Source organism: Suncus etruscus, chromosome 12, assembly GCF_024139225.1.
Source record: "Suncus etruscus isolate mSunEtr1 chromosome 12, mSunEtr1.pri.cur, whole genome shotgun sequence".
Classification (NCBI taxonomy): Eukaryota; Metazoa; Chordata; class Mammalia; order Eulipotyphla; family Soricidae; genus Suncus; species Suncus etruscus.
In genome coordinates this window covers 4860075-4877749 of record NC_064859.1, presented here as the reverse complement: position 1 = coordinate 4877749, position 17675 = coordinate 4860075, and the positions used below count along the sequence as shown (strand labels likewise).

The 17675-nt window shown below is 36.4% G+C and overlaps 2 protein-coding genes and 1 non-coding gene across 3 annotated transcripts; 1 reads left to right on the top strand and 2 right to left on the bottom strand.

Moving 5' to 3' along the window:
* Positions 1-960: 960 nt before the first annotated feature.
* Positions 961-1992, bottom strand: LOC126024746 (trace amine-associated receptor 7a-like). Its single transcript, XM_049785211.1, has one exon. It carries the CDS (start codon positions 1990-1992, stop codon positions 961-963), a length of 1032 nt encoding a protein of 343 aa, XP_049641168.1.
* An 8799-nt stretch (positions 1993-10791) lies between these two features.
* LOC126024747 (trace amine-associated receptor 6-like) lies at positions 10792-11823 on the bottom strand. The gene has a single exon (XM_049785212.1). The coding sequence runs from the start codon at positions 11821-11823 to the stop codon at positions 10792-10794; it is 1032 nt and encodes a 343-aa protein (XP_049641169.1).
* A 588-nt stretch (positions 11824-12411) lies between these two features.
* LOC126024829 (U1 spliceosomal RNA) lies at positions 12412-12574 on the top strand. Its single transcript, XR_007500929.1, has one exon. It is a non-coding gene; the product is annotated as a U1 spliceosomal RNA (small nuclear RNA).
* Positions 12575-17675: the final 5101 nt, after the last annotated feature.

Below are 17675 nucleotides of genomic sequence, written 5' to 3'. Positions count from 1 at the left end.
ACACATTGTTAGAATCTGTCTCTATTATGAATACATTTTCTGTCTTTAATTTCAATTTTCTCTTTGGAATTCATTTTCAAGTTATTTTATATATATATATATATATATACTTGAAATTATATGTCAAGAATTTGTGGAACTTAAGGGCTGGAATATAATGGGTAGGGCATTTGCCTTGAATGCAGCAGACCTGTGTTTGAACCCTTGCATCCCATATGGTCCCCTGGCCTGCCAGGAGTGACTTCTGAGTGCAGAGCCAAAAATAACTCTTGAAAGCCACTGAGTGTGGCCTCAAAATAAAAATAAAAGAATTTGTGGAGCAATATATAATTTAATCACAAATTAATTTTAAATATCTTGAATAAAAGCCTTAAAGCTATTACTTTAAGCACTTGCTAGCTGATAAAAAAAATTAACTCTAAAAAATTAACTGTAGCATAGTTCTTGCGTACTTGGGGGCAACATCTGGTGGTGCTCAGGGATTATTTCTAGCTCTGCACTCAGTAATTATTCCTGAAGGTATATTAATGTATTAAATAGATGAGTCATTGTTTATAATGTCAGTTATCTTTACCATAATAAATAATTTAATTGTTGTCTTGTTAATAGATATATTACCTTATTCTGAAACTGCACTTAAATTTTCTCCAGAATACTACCAAGATGGGCTCTATTATAAGCCACCATAATAACAATGAAGCTCAGGGAGACTTAGTAACCACAGTATTAAATGAGATTTTTTTTTTATTAAATGGCACTTTTATTACAATTCAAGCATTGCTGGTTCTGCGGGTGTGTATAAGGCAGTTTTAATACCTTCTTCAATTGAATATAAAGTTAAGTAAAAATTAAAGTACAATAGAATTATTTTACATTGGAAAATCTTACACAGCTATGATAGGTTTTTACTCATTATCCTATTGTGTTTCTATTTCAGTCTTACTAATGTAAAAGCAGAAACTACTCAGGAAACAAATTTATGCTTGAGGAATTCTCTTTCAAGATTCCACCAGTGACAATTAGTTTGACGGCTTTTCGAAACCAAGGATAAAAGAAAGCATAAATTAAAGGGTTCATTGCTGAGTTATAGTAAGCAAACCAAACCAGTATTTCATAAATATATGTGGGTGTAATAAAGCCTAAGAAGGCATCAATTACTGAATCAATGAAATAGGGCAACCATGAAATCAAAAAGGCCATCACTGCAATTCCCAAAGTTTTTGCAGCTTTTCTTTCCCTCTTGGCCACTTTTTCTTTGTACCTGTCTGCTGCATTCTCAGTTTTGTTGCCCATACCTTCAATTTTTCTAGCCTGCTGTTTAGCAATGAGAAAGATTCTGGAGTAAACTATTATCATCACAAGTGTGGGAATGATAAAGACCAAAAAGTTTATCATTACCCAATTTTGATTCACTGCAATTTGACACCCTCCCACACAAGTGAGAGCACTTACTAGTTGCTCCAGCCCAACTTCGTTTGCCCCTGTGCCTAGAAGGAAAAAACTGTAAATAATGGAAAAGAGCCAGGAGAAGGCAATGCACAAGCCAGAAACAAATGCGGTAAACCTGATTGGATAGACCAGAGGGTCAGTGACGGCAATGTATCTGTCTAAAGAAATGAAACACAAGTGGTAGATAGAAGCATAACAGAAAGATCCTTCAAAGCAAGAGTGAAATTTACAATAACTCTGCCCAAAGTACCAGCAGCTCTCCACAGATCTCACAGTGCTGAAAGGCATCACAGTCACACCTACCAGGAAGTCAGCACAGGCCAGAGAAGCAATCAAAGAATTGGCTGGAGAATGCAGCTGCTTAAAATAAAAAACTGAAATCATTACCATGAGGTTTCCGAATACAGTCAGCACAACTCCGAAGCCAAATACTGTGTAGAGAATCAGACGGGGGACGGGTGAGTAGGAAGTCTTGATACAGGATTCATTCAGGTTCTCATAGCACATCTCCACAGCCACCGGAGTGGAAAAGTCAGTGCTCATGGTTATGTTCTGATACCTGGAGAAGCTGTAAACTTTCGTGGATAATGTATCATCCCAGGCTTTGAACGTCCTTTAAAAATAATATACACAATATGTTAGTAATTGCCATACCTTCTTTTTCTATTTCTTTGCAAATCTGTATTAGATTTCTTATTTAGAAAATGGTTCATCTGATCATAAAATGATTCACTTCCTAATAAATAAAACGTTATTTTATCATTACATAAAATACTGTTTGTTGTTTACTTTAAACATTAGCTTTACCTAATAATTCATTCATAAGAAATGTTCTTTGAATGTTGAGCTATTATTATATGGTGAACAAATATGTACTGATTTTTAGTTCTTTTTATAACTTATCAGAACAATGATGCTGATCAAAACAATCTGCCCCTAAGGAAAGTAGCTTAATTACAAATACCCAAGCCCCTTATGTCTGAATCCCAATAGCACAAAGTGTAGAAAGGAATAAACTTGTTAATAACAGATTTTCTCTATCTATCTTGTTAACTGGTGATATTTAATTATGTCTTAGAAATTTAAATGGGAAAACGAAGTGATAAAAATATAAAACAAGGGGCCAAAGCGATAGCACAGTGGTAGGGTGTTTGCCTTGCATGCAGCAGTTCCCCGATATCCCACATGGTTCCCAAGTCAAGAGTGATTTCTGAGAGCATTGCCAGGAGTAATCTCTGAGTATCACCAGGTGTATACACACACACACACACACACATACACACATATGCAGTGTTTATCTTTAGTAATCTTTGAATGATTTAACTTACCTTTTTTTTAAACTGAAACCCAACTACAGACATATTTATAATCACGGTGTTTAAAGACACTATTATAAGTGCTCCTCTGACTCCACCTTATTGGGTGAGACCCTTACTGGGTTTGGGCCCTGGCAATGAGGTTCATGGCATCTTCTTGACTGTCTTGTGCAGAAAAGCAGACAAGGGGCAAGGCAGCAGTCTTAGAAAAAGAAGAAAAAAAGAGAAGAAAAAAGGAAAATGGACTGGAGATTTATTAATTTCTTTCTTATAATTTCTTTCTTATAATACTGTCTTTGTTTAAGCACTGTGATTATAAACATGTCTGTAGTTGGAAAAAAAGAAAGTATAAAATATTAACATATACTTGAAAAATGGAAGTGTTTTGGCTGAAGCGATAGTACAGCGATAGGGCATTTGCCTTGCATGTGGCAGACCCAGGACATTTCCGGGTTTTATCCCTGGCATCCCATATGGTCCCCTGAGCCTGCCAGGAGAAATTTATTTTTGAAAAAATAATATAAGCTTTTGACATAAAAGGATATTATGTATTAAAAATTTCACATTTTAAAGTGTTTAATCATTTATTTAAATATTTTTTTTACTACATAACCATCACAGAAATCAAGAACAGAATATTTTCATGGCACAGAAATTCTCATACTCTTTGAAACAAGTATCATACATACAACTAAATAATGAAGCTATTTGTAGCTACAAAAGATTCCAGGTGTCAAAATTAGTTCCAGGGAGTACAATAGCTAAGATTTGGAATCAGTCTAAATATCTAATGAAAGATTTGTATGTTATAAAATATAGATATATATATACAATGGAATACAACATAGCTGTAAGGAATAATGAAATAATGCAACTGATAGCAACACGAATAGAACTAGAAGATTTCATGTTAAATGAAGTTAGCCAGAAGTATAATCACAGGATGATATCAGTAGTTTGTGATATTTACAATATCTGGAAATAATTGCAATGATTTAAAGGGAGTTGTCTATATTATTCTTGATCGCACAATGTAGGAAGTAGAAAGGAAGAAAATAATGGAGCGGAGGGAAAGAAATACAGATGAGAAATAATAAGGATTAAGGTCCAAGGAGACACAGGGTACATCATTGGTGTTAAGAAATGTTTGGGATATGAGGGCGATCTGGCTGTGACATCTGTCACCCCATTGATCACCAGGGTTGATTCGGCTGATCTGGGTGGCTAGGCAGGTGTCCCCTTCTCACTCATAGCTCCATGTGCATCCCTCGAGAAGCTGCGCGCTAGGTCAAAGAGGACGGCATTCCTTAAACAGAGACAGACATTCTTCGGTCGAGGGTGTGCGAGTGGCTGCGCTCCCCTGCTAGAACCTAGGCAAGCTCTCAAAGTCAATTTGTGGGAGAACATGGGGTGGTCTGGCTTCCAAGACTCCGGACACATCCAAATGAGGCGCTGCATGTGGCAGCCTGCCTTGACAGATGCCTGTCAAGATGGCAGACTGTGACGAGGGAAAGAAGGAAGGGAACTTTAGAACATTGGAGGGAAATTGACACTGGTGGTAGATTTGGTGTTGGACCCATTGCATATCTAAAAATCAACCATGAATAACTTTGTAAAACAAGGGCTCTAATATAAAGAAATTAAAATATAGTTGTTTGGAATAAAGATCAGAAATAGAGATCCGTTAGTTTCAATTCCAACCTATTCTACAAATAAATAGTTATTAAAACAGCATGGTACATATAAGACTTTGGTTTTAATCCACAGAATGTTAATAAATTAAACATACATATAAATTACTGCATAAATAGAGCAAAAATTCATACTGATTAAAATTATTTAGAACTCATAAATAAATAGATATAAATGTATAATAAATTCTGGCAAAGGACAAGAATTTATTCAACAAGATTCAACAAGAGGGTACTTTTTCTAATAAATAGTATATATATATTATATATATAGTGTATGTGAATATACACCCCTATGTTTTTGCAGCAGAATATATAAACAAATGGTTTATTTGGAAATAAATATCTGGAAACAAATGCTGTGCTTCCTGGAAAAACTGATGTGGTATATATTCACAATGAAATCCTAAACATTTATTAAAAGATTCAATCTTTTCTCCTAATATTCCCAAAGAGAGAACTGTACTTTGAATTAAGAAATATTCAGATTGTATGAGATAATAGTGCATCCATGCTTAATTGGCATTAATTATAAAGTCCTCAAAGGTCACTGTGATCAACAGAATTCATGATTTACTGTGCTTGTGGAAACCAGATGATCAACAAAATTTATTAGTTTTTTAATGTAATACAAGCCATCCTGTAGTTATTTTCTCAATTCACTAGTATATGTTTGAAACATGTATTCAGAAAATGATAGGTGCCCTCATTAGATCACTCATCAATAGAATGTCAACTATTAAGATATTCAGAGGCAACTATAGCAATAGACTATAACTATCATTGTCAAAATGCCCTTTTATTATTATTATTTTTTGTTTTTGTTTTTTTTTGGGTCACACCCGGCAGCGCTCAGGGGTCACTCCTGCTCTGCGCTCAGAAATTGCCCCCGGCCGGCATGGGAGACCATAAGAGACACTGGGATTTGAACCACCGTCCTTCTGCATGGAACCAAATGCCCTACCTCCATGCTATCTCTCTAGCCCTAAAATGCCCCTCTTTTGTAGTTTTTAATTGCATACAACAAATAAGTGCATTGAGAATTGTTTTATGTGCCTATTGATTGTCATTTTTGAAAATGTGCATATTTAGATATTCTGCCCTCGTTTTTGTTTGTTTGTTTTTGTTTTGGGATTATACCCGGCTGTGCTCAGGGGTCACCCCTAGTTCTGCACTCAGAAATTACTCCTCGCAGGCATGGGGACCATATGAAGAGCTATCCAAAGATACAAAGCTGTGAAGAAAGGTGCTCAAAAATAAATTCAATGTTGGGGCCGGAGAGATAGCATGAAGGTAGTCAGTTTGCCTTGCATGCAGAAGGACGGTTCGAATCCTGGCATTCCATATGATCCTCCGAGCCTGCCAGGAGCAATTTCTGAGTGTAGAGCCAGGAGTAACCCCTGAGCGCTGCCAGGTGTGACCCAATACCAAAAATTAATTAATTAATTAATTCAATATAAAACCAGTGGAAAGAGATGAAATTAAAAACAGGAAAATGGAAACATTCCCTTCAAATACATTTGGCTTTGTAGGAGAAGTAATAAAAGTATGGTAGATTTTCTCCTTCAAGAAACTATTGTACACTGAGGCCAGAGAGATAGCATGGAGGTAGGGCGTTTGCCTTGCATGAAGAAGAATGGTGGTTCGAATCTCGGCATCCCATATGGTCCCTCAAGTCTGCCAGGAGTGAATTCTGAGCGTAGAGCTAAGAGTAACCCTAGTGCTGCCTGATGTGACCCAAAACAAAAACAAAAAAACAAACAAAAAAACAACAAAAAAAGAGAAACTATTGTACAAAGATTTCTTTGAGACATTCCACAGCTGCCACCATCAAATCTTCAGCAGTAAAATTCATAGACTCATTCTACTTTTTAAAGATATATAAATCAAACCACAAAAAATTGATACAATTGCCTCAAGAATAACTTCTTTTTTCTTTTATTTTTTACTAGTATCTTTTTCTTGTCCTTAGAATCCACTTTATATCTATAAATAGATGTACATGCCAAACAGGAGGGATTTGTTTCTAGGCAGTATAACCAAGAACTAAAATATGTATGTAAATTCTCTGACTATTTTGCCTTGTAGGTAGAATAACTATAAGAAATGTTTGTGGCTCATTTTTTGGTCTTCTTCCACTAAACTGCACTCCATCTTAGGAGCAGAAAGCTTTTGTGGTTTGCATTCCTTGCTTGAGCACTGGATTTTCTGAACCCATTCTTGTACCTTTTCACTGTGTGAATTATTTTCTGTGGATCTCTGTAACTGGAACTGTTCCCCCTGACCTAATCGGACAGGGAAATAGGAACTGCCTTTACTGTCTAGGAGCTTGGTGGGAATCAAGATAAGGAGAGTTAGAGAGAAAATTGTATTAGAGACATCTCCCAGATGATTAGTGATGTGAAGCATTTTTTCTTTTTTTTTTAAATAATTTTTATTTAAGCACCATGATTACAAACACGTTCGTAATTAGGTTTCAGCCATTAAAATGCACACCCATCTTGAAGCAGCTTTTTTTTAAATAATTATCTTTATTTAAACACTGTAACTACAAATATGATTATAGTTGTATGATTACAGTCATGTAAAGAACACCCCCTTTCACCAGTGCAACATTCCCACCACCAATTTCCCAGATCTCCCTCCTCTCCACCCCCCACGCCTGTACTGGTAATTATGGTGCTTAAATAAAAAATTATTTAAAAAAAAAGAAAAAAAAAGAAAAAATGCTTCACATCACTAATCATCTGGGAGATGCAAATCAAAACAACTATGAGGTACAACCTCACACCACAGAGATTGGCACACATAACAAAGAATGAAAACAAACAGTGTTGGCGGGGATGTGGAGAGAAAGGAACTCTTATCCACTGCTGGTGGGAATGCGAACTAGTTCAAGCGATATGGAGATTCCTACAAAAACTGGAAATCGAGCTTCCATAAGATCCAGTTATACCACTCCTAGGAATATACCCTAGGAACACAACAATACAATACAAAAATCCCTTCCTTACACCTATATTCATCGCAGCGCTATTTACCATAGCAAGACTCTGGAAACAACCAAGATGCCCTTCAACAGACAAATGGCTAAAGAAACTGTGGTACATATACACAATGGAATATTATGCAGCTTGTCAGGAGAGATGAAGTCATGAAATTTTCCTATACATGAATGTGCATGGAATCTATTATGCTGAATGAAATAAGTCAGAGAGAGAGAGAGAGAGAGAGAGAGAGAGAGAGAGAGAGAGAGAGAGAGAGAGAGAGAGAGAGAGAGAGAGAGAGAGAAACGCAGAATGGTCTCACTCATCTATGGGTTTTAAGAAAAATGAAAGACATTCTTGCAATAATAATTTTCAGACACAAAAGAGAAAAGAGCTCAAAGTTCCAGCTCACCTCATGAAGCTCACCACAAAGAGTGATGAGTTTAGTTAGAGAAATAACTACATTTTGAACTATCCTAATAAAGAGAATGTACGAGGGAAATAGAAAGCCTGTCTAGAGTACAGGTGGGGGTTGGGTGGGGAGGAGGGAGATTTGGGACATTGGTGATGGGAATGTTGCACTGGTGATGGGTGGTGTTCTTTACATGACTGAATCCCAAACACAATCATAATTGTAATCAAGGTGTTTAAATAAAATAAAAAAAAACAATAATAAAAAAAAGTTAAGAAGAAAGAAAAAGTGAAGCAAAAAAAAAAAAAGAGAGAGACATCATCATCAGAGATTGAGCATCAGATTCAGTATCACCAATTCAGAATCAGATTCACCATTAGCAATTGAGCATCATCAAAGAAGCAGCAATAGCATCACTAAAGGGAGTTAGTCAGCCTGGAAGCCACGTAGGAAGCTTGAAAATAGCAGCTACAAGGGAGCCCAGAAGGAGTAGAGAAGTAGCTGCTAGGAAAGGGTTTAGTATAAGAGGAAATAAAAAAGAAATGTTTGTATTTGGGTCCACTTTCACCTGTTGGGTTATGACTTTACAACCTGATTAATAGATCTTTTACTGGCCTCTTTCTCTTTTTTTTTTCCTGGCTTTTTCTACACTCATGCAGCATTTCTCTAACCTGAATATTTTTGTCTTGAAAATTGGAAAAATTAAAGCAAAGCAATTATTACCTGTCTCAATAGAAGTTTTAAGTAAATGAAATCTTACTTTTGGGGGGCCGGGTAGGTGGCGCTGGAGGTAAGGTGTCTGCCTTGCAAGCACTAGCCAAGGAAGGACCGCGGTTCGATCCCCCGGTGTCCCATATGGTCCCCCCAAGCCAGGGGCAATTTCTGAGCACATAGCCAGGAGTAACCCCTGAGTGTCAAACGGGTGGCCCAAAAACCAAAAAAAAAAAAAAAAAGAAATCTTACTTTTGGAATTTTTTTACTTTGGCAAGAGGGAATTCACATGAATAAATAATGAAATATTAAAATGAATATTACTGTGAATTATTTGCAATTCACTTTGATCACAATAAAAATTATTTAAAAAAAATAAAAATATTTATTAGTTTTAAAATTCAATGTATCTATTAGCCTCCTGTTTTTCTTTCTCTTAAATGTTCATTGAATGCAATCTGTCTCTTGCTATATTGAGAGTTTTGAGAATGTTTAAATATATTCCTCTTTCCATCATGGATGCTCTCAATTATTCTTAGAAATATTTACCTGGGCTCAAGAAATAGCATAGCAGGTAAGGTGCTTGTCTTGCACAAGGCTGAAATGAGTTTGATTCCCCACCTCCAAGAGTACCTCCAGGAGTGAGTCCAGAGCCAGGAGTAACCCCTGACCATAATTAGGTGTGCTCCCCCCACATAAAATAAAAATCCAGATATCATTTTCTATTCATAATTAGATCATACTTTCTTTGAACATAACAATGAGATCTTGAGACTCAGGAGATGGGTGAAGAGTTCAAGCAGATAAATTGCATCACACTTTCAGTGTGATCTCTGGGAGTACATGCTGGCTCCCAGCCTGACCAGGAAGAGCATCTCTGCATCACTGTTCCCAACATCAAACATTAAACTCACACCATCCAATTAAATCTGTCCATGTTCTTACCCCTACAAAAATCACCAAGGGCAAATGTGAAAGATGAATAAATACTATTTAAAAAAGTACATTGAAAAAAAGTACAAAGAATACATGAACCTATATAGACTTTTAAGTCATTCCAAGAAAAGCAATATTTTCTTAAACTTATTAAATACCTGGGGATATAGCTACTATTTTGTGACTAAATAAGATAATTATTGCCAAAATGCTATCACATAATTTCCTTTTTAAAAATCCTACATTTCCCCATAATTTACATTGTCAACAATACATAAAGTTTGAGTAGTGCTCACAGGGGGAAAATTACAGAAAACATACAATAATGTATGCAATAAAAAATTACTCTTGGGTTAAGAAAATAATTACTTTAAAAATACAGTCACTATTGTGGAAACTGTAGCAACAACTCATGGCTATATTACAATGGCCAAACCCTCCCAAACTAAAATAAAAATATTTCTTGAATTTAAATGGCTGGTGTACATGACTCAGACACCAATTAGGAATCGTTGACAGATTATAATCCAAGAAACAAGCTGCTCAAAATGAGACAAAGTTAAACTAAATCCAAGCAAGGAAAATACAGATTTTTACAAAGATTATAGGGCCAAAGTGTTTTGGAAATAACTCATAGTAAGCCAGAAAGGAATTTCTGGAAAAAAAGCTACTAATGGAAAAATAGGAAAATGAGTAAGTCGAGAGGAAAAATGGATCATTATTGCCAATCACTTTTTTTTGGAGGGGGAGTGGGAAGGGCATGTGTGGTCCACACCCGGTGATGCTCTGAGATTACTCCTGGCTAGGTGCTCAGAAATCGCTCCTGGCTCGGGGGCTCATATAAGACTCTGGGGTATTGAACCACAGTCTGTTCTCGGCTAGCTCTGGCTCTGCAGAGCCTTACTGCTCCACACCTCCGTTCTGGCCCTATTGACAATTACTTTTGAGACTGTATTTCTGTCAAATTATTTATTGATTTTTTTGTCCAATTAAAAAGACATTTTTAATTTATTCTTTCTTTAAATATTTTTGTTGTGACCAAGGTGAATTACAAATCTTTTAACAAGATATTTTGTTAAAAGGAAAACATAGGATAGCTTAAATAGAAATTCCAAATTCCTAATGATGAATTCACCAATAAAAAAAAAACATGAGTTAGGCAACTGAAACTGAAGTACTTATATCTATCCCCTACCCTACTCAGTGGGTCACATTTTTGCACATTTTTAGGTCAAACACATGGAGAATTCCCCCCCCCCCTTTTTATACAAAATTTATAAAATTTTAGTCTATTTTGAAAAAAGATTTATGGTTGATGAATTATCTTTTAATACACTGCCAGTTATAATAAGTTTTATTGCTCTCCTGAACCAAGAGTAAAATATGGCATATATCAAAGGATTTAGTGAAGAGTTGTAATAACCAACCCAACAAAGTATCTCATACATGTATGAAGGTGTTATATAACCCAAAAATGAATCAAAGAATGAATCAATCATAAAGGGTAGCCAGGTGACTAAAAATGCTATCACAGTGATTCCCAGGGTTTTAGCTGCTTTTCTTTCTCTCTTAGTCGCTTTGGGTCTGCTAGTCCCTGAGAAACCTTCTGCTTTGCTGCTAATGCTTTCTATCATTTTGGCTTGCTTCCAAGCCACAAGAAATATACTACTATACAGAATTATCATAACAATGGTAGGTATAAAAAATAATAGAAAATCTACCAAAATCCAAAATTGATTTATAATAGGCTGACACCCTCCTATGCAGTTAATAACTCTGGATAATTCCTCTAGCCCGTCATCATTGGCACCTGTGTAGAACACAGCTCCATTGTATACTAGGGGCAGGATCCAGGAGATGCTAATACACATCATTGACACATTCACTGTGAACTTGGTAGGATACACCAGGGGGTCAGTTACAGCAATGTATCTGTCAATGGAAATGAAGCACAAGTGAAAAAGAGAAGAATAGCAAAATGCAATATCACAGCAAGTGTGGAAAGTACAGAAACTTCTCCCAAAGTACCAGCAGCTCTCCACAGACCTGACCATGCTGAAGGGCATCACAGTCACACCCACCAGAAAGTCCGCACAGGCCAGAGAGGAGATGAGGAAGTTGGTTGGAGAGTGCAGCTGCTTGAAATGCAGGATTGAAACAATCACCAGGAGGTTCCCAAACACTGCCAGGGCTGCACCAAAACCAAACACTGCGTAGAGGATCACCCTGGGCCCGGGAGAGTAGGGAGTTTTCACACAGGATCCATTCACATTCTCATAGCAGAGCTGCAGGACCTCAGGGAAGGATGAGTTGCTGCTCATGATGCTGCTGAGTTTGTAGTCTGTAAACATTCAGACAAGTTCTGTCCTTTGTTGATCACACAAATAAAGCAGACCATCCAGAAAAGAGAGAGGAAAAGAAACCTTTAAAAGTGGCTACTCTTAGAGTTACCAAATTTTATTTTCATGACCTGATACATATAGACATAAATTTTAATCTCAGAATATTGAATAGATATATTCAAAGTACATTACTAAATTTCAACATAAAATTTTTACTTGATTTCTATAGTATAAAATTGATTACAATTTGTTGAATCTAATATGAATTTAAATTCAAGTAAATCTAGTAAAATATCATAACAAAATGTTTTTTTCTTGCCATTTACAGGGCCTCTTCTATTACCTGTCTGTGATACTTTGGATATTCTTCTCTGTGAAAGTCAGAGAGAGATGTGATCTTCAATACTTGCTCAGAGCCTTTTGAAAAAACACCTTAGGATGTAGAATTATATCCCATATCGAAAATTATCCAAAGTGGAGTCCCTGCGGTGCTAGGTGTGACAAAGAAGAAATTTGCAGGCAATAATCATCACGAAAGTTTAATTGTTTTGAGTAGAATAGGTTCAAAGATGAACCTGGCAGGGGAGATACCATGACCACGAAGGTGGTTTCCCCAGGGCAAGGCTTACCCATTGCACTCCGGGTGTGCTGACCCCCTGCGATTTCCCCAAATGTGGGAAACTCGACTGCATAATTTGTGGTAGTGGGGGACTGCATTCGCGTTCTCCACTGAAAAATAAAAAGATGAACTCTAAGTGGACCTCTAGATAAAAAAGCAAATGAGAGAAAGTTTCCCTCATAAACAAAAATACTTGAATATATTGTTTACAAATCAATACCTGCAAAAAAAATAAAGATGTGTATGAAAGGAGTCCATGTCAAGAACAGAAGTTTGCTTTAATGTAATAAAAGTTAATATGCAACTAATTAGAATTGTCTGATATATTTGAATTGCAACAAATTACTTAATAAACTTCAAAATTTATTCTAATACAAGAATATTTGTAAATTATCAGAATGTATATGCCAAAATAATCCTATAACCTCTGATACATTGAGATGTTAAATATGTTAAGTATGTTAGCATAGTCTTATTTTTATATATAATTTCTTTCCTTAGGCACCGTGGTCACAAAATTGTTCATACTTGAGTTTCAGTCATAGAATGTACACCAGCAAGGCACATTTCCCACCACCAATGGGTTCTCCCTCGTCTCACATTTTTCTTTTTTTCTTTTTTCTTTCTTTTTTTTTGGGGGGGGGGTCACACATGGCAGCATTCAGGGGTTACTCCTGGCTCTATGCTTAGAAATCACTCCTTGCAGGCTCGGGGGACCATATGGGATGCTGGGATGTGAACCACCGTCCTTCTGCCTGGAAGGCAAATGCCCTACCTCCATGATATCTCTCCAGCCCACAGTTTTTCTTTATTAATGTCTTTATTTATACAATTTCATTACAAACATGATTGTAGTTGGGTTTCACTCATATAAAAAACACCCCCTTCACCAGTGCGACATTCCCATCACCAATGCCCCAAGTCTCCCACCTCCCTACCCACCCCCACCTGTATTTGAGACAGGCTTTCACTTCCCTCATTTATTCACATTCTTATGTTAGTTGTCAGTGTAGTTATTTCTCTAACTGCACTCACTACTCTGGTGAACTTCCTATCATGAGCTGGACTTTCTAGCCCTCATCTCTATTGTCATTGATAATTATTACAAAAATGTCTTTTATTTTTTTAAAACCCATAGATGAGTGATACTATTCTGTGTCTATCTCTCTCCCTCTGACTTATTTCACTCAGCATAATAGATTCCATGTGCATCCATGTATAGGAAAATTTCATGACTTCATCTCTTCTGAGAGCTGCATAATATTCCCTTGTGTATATATACCACAGTTTCTTTAGCCATTCATCTGTTAAAGGACATCTTGGTTGTTTCCAAAGTCTGACTATTGTAAATAGTGCTGCAATGAATATTGGTGTGAGTAACAAAATTTTTAATTGTGTTCTTGCACTCCTAGGGTATATATAGTTGGATCATATAGCTCAATTTCCAGTTTTTTGAGGAATCTCCATATTGTTTTCCATAAAGGCTGGACTAGATGTCATTCCCACCAGCAGTGAATGAGAGTTTCTTTCTCTCCACATCCTCTCCAGCACCGATTATTCTTGTTCTTTGTGATATGTGCCAGTGTCTGTGGTGTGAGTTGATTCCTCATTGTTGTTTTGATTTTCTTCTCCCTGATGATTAGTGATGTGGAGCATTTTTCCATGTGTCTTTTGGCCATTTGTATTTCTTCTTTGAGAAATTGTCTGCTCATTTCTTCTCCCCATTTTTTGATGGGATTAGATATTCTTTTCTTGTAAAGTTCTGTTAGTGCCTTGTATATTTTGGATATTAGCCCCTTATCAGATGTTTCTATTTATTAGGGTAAACACATTCATTGTACATTTACAGGCCTATTCAGATTTCTCTCTTACTCTCACTAAATTTCTATATTTGTAGGTTTTACTTATTTAATGTATGTACCAAAATATATTAGTACAGAATTTTTAAGTTTCATTTATGAGAAGACATGAGATTACCACAAGAAATTCAAGTACAAGACAAAATTTAATGTAATATATGTAAGATTACAGACTTTAAAACTCATTTATGTAAATAAGAATATTCATTATATTTTATTAAATGACTTGAATTTTCATAGTTATATAGATTTAATTCCTATAAGAACCAATCATCACAAACTGGCTTTTACTGATTAATTATCTCATAATCCTAGTTGCCAATTTTTTTTAGTTGAGTTTTGATCATACAATGTCCCAACATCCTACCTTTCAACAATGTTCATGTCCCATCCCCAATGCCAACCTGCCTTTATGGCAGACAATCTTCTTTTTCTCTTTTATTCCATGTTTTTTTTTTCTTTTAGCCACTGTGCTTTGCAACACTGATACTAGAGGGATACCATTATATCACTTTACTTTCTTTCAGTTTCCAGTTTCTGTCCAGAGTGATCATTTCGAACTATTATTGATATAGTGGCCCCTTCTATTTTTTTATTTTGTTTAAACACCTTGATTACATACATGATTGTGTTTGGGTTTCAGTCATGTAAAGAACACCACCCATCACCAGTGCAACATTCCCATCACCAATGTCCCAAGTCTCCCTCCTCCCCACCTGACCCCCACCTGTACTCTAGACAGGCTTTCCATTTCCCTAATTCATTCTCATTATTAGGACAGTTCAAATTGTAGTTATTTCTCAGACTAAACTCATCACTCTTTGTGGTGAGCTTCCTGAGGTGAGCTGGAGCTTCCAGCTCTTTTCTCTTTTGTGTCTGGAAGTTCTTATTGCAAGAATGTCTTTCATTTTTTTCTTTTTTTTTCTTTTTTCATATCTTTTTTTTATTTAAACACCTTGATTACATACATGATTGTGTTGGGTTTCAGTTATGTAAAGAACACCACCCATCACCAGTGCAACATTCCCATCACCAATGTCCCAAGTCTCCCTCCTCCACACCTGACACCCACCTGTTCTCTAAACAGGCTCTCCATATCCCTCATATATTCTCAATATTAGGACAGTTCAAAATGTAGTTATTTCTCTAACTAAACTCATCACTCTTTGTGGTGAGCTTCTTGAATGAGCTAGAACTTCCAGCTCTTTTCTCTTTTGTGTCTGAAATTTATTATTGCAAGAATGTCTTTCATTTTTCTTAAAACCCAAAGATGTGTGAGATCATTCTGCGTTTTTCTCTCTCTGACTTATTTCACTCAGCATAATAGATTCCGTGTACATCCATGTATAAAAAAATTTCATGACTTCATCTCTTCTGACAGCTGCATAATATTCCATTGTGTATATGTACCAGTTTCTTTAGCCATTCGTCTGTTGAAGGGCATCTTGGTTGTTTCCAGAGTCTTGCTATGGTAAATAGTGCTGCAAGGAATATAGGTGTAAGGAAGGGGTTTTTGTATTGTATTTTTGTGTTCCTAGGGTATATTCCTAGAAGTGGTATAGCTGGATCGTATGGGAGCTCAATTTCCAGTTTTTGTAGGAATCTCCATATCGCTTTCCATAAAGGTTGAACTAGACAGCATTCCCACCAGCAGTGGATAAGACTTTCTTTCTCTCCACATCCCCTCCAACACTGTTTATTCTCATTCTTTGTGATGTGCGCCATTCTCTGTGGTGTGAGGTGGTATCTCATCATTGTTTTGATTTACATCTCCCTGATGATTCGTGATGTGGAGCATTTTTTCATGTGTCTTTTGGCCATTTGTATTCTTCTTTGTCAAAGTGTCTGTTCATTTCTTCTCCCCATTTTTTGATGGGATTGGATGTTTATTTCTTGTAAAGTTCTGTCAGTGCCTTGTATATTTTGGAGATTAGCTCCTTATCTGATGGGTATTGGGTGAATAGTTTCTCCCACTCAGTGGGTGTTCTTGTATCCTGGGCACTATTTCCTTTGAAGTGCAGAAGCTTCTCAGCTTAATATATTCCCATCTGTTAATCTCTGCATTCACTTGCTTGGAGAGTGCAGTTTCCTCTTTGAAGATGCCTGTAGTCTCAATGTCCTGGAGTGTTTTGCCTATGTGTTATTCTATATATCTTCTGGTTTTGGGTCTGATATCGAGGTCTTTAATCCATTTGGATTTTACCTTCGTACTTGATGTTAGCTTGGAGTCTAAGTTTAATTTGTTGCAAGTGGCTATCCAGTTGTGCCAACACCACTTGTTGAAGAGGCTTTCCCTGCTCCATTTAGGGTTTCCTGCTCCTTTATCAAAAATTAGGTGATTGTATGTTGGGGAACATTTTATGAGTATTCAAGCTTATTCCACTGATCTGAGGGCCTGTCGTTATTCCAATACCATGCTGTTTTGATAACTATTGCTTTGTAGTAAAATTTAAAGTTGGGGAAAGTAATTCCTCCCATATTCTTTTTCTCAATGATTGCTTTAGCTATTCTAGGGTGTTTATTGTTCCAAACGAATTTCAAAATGCCTGATCCACTTCTTTGAAGGATGTCATGGGTATCTTTAGAGGGATAGCATTAAATCTGTAAAATGCCTTGGGGAGTATTGCCATTTTCATGATGTTAATCCTGCCAATCCATGAGCAGGGTATGCGTTTCCATTTCCACGTGTCCTCTCTTATTTCTTGGAGCAGAGTTTTATAGTTTTCTTTGTATAGGTCCTTCACATTTTTAGTCAAGTTGATTCCAAGATATTTGAGTTTGTGTGGCACTATTGTGAATGGGGTTGTATTCTTAATGTCCATTTCTTCCTTATTACTATTGGTTTATAGAAAGGCCATTGATTTTTGTGTGTTAATTTTGTAGCCTGCCACCTTGCTATATGAGTCTACTGTTTTTAGAAGCTTTTTGATAGAGTCTTTAGAGTTTTCTAAGTAGAGTATCATGTCATCTGCAAACAGTGAGAGCTTGACTTCTTCCTTTCCTATCTGGATTCCCTTGATATCTTTTTCTTGCCTAATCGCTATAGCGAGTACTTCCAGTTCTATGTTGAATAGGAGTGTTGAGAGAGAACAGCTTTGTCTTGTGCCAGAATTTAGAAGGAAGGCTTTTAGTTTTTCTCCATTGAGGATAATATTTGCCACTGGCTTGTGGTAGATGGCCTTAACTATATTGAGAAAGGTTCCTTCCATTCCCATCTTGCTGAGAGTTTTGATCAAGGATGGGTGTTGGACCTTATTAAATGCTTTCTCTGTATCTATTGATATGATCATGTGGTTTTTACTTTTCTTGTTTTTGATGTTGTGTATTATGTTGATAGATTTACAGATGTTAAA

Bases quoted from the DNA above. Each gene is read 5' to 3' on its own strand.
- LOC126024746 (XM_049785211.1), bottom strand. From the start codon at position 1,992: ATGAGCACTGACTTTTCCACTCCGGTGGCTGTGGAGATGTGCTATGAG.
- LOC126024747 (XM_049785212.1), bottom strand. From the start codon at position 11,823: ATGAGCAGCAACTCATCCTTCCCTGAGGTCCTGCAGCTCTGCTATGAG.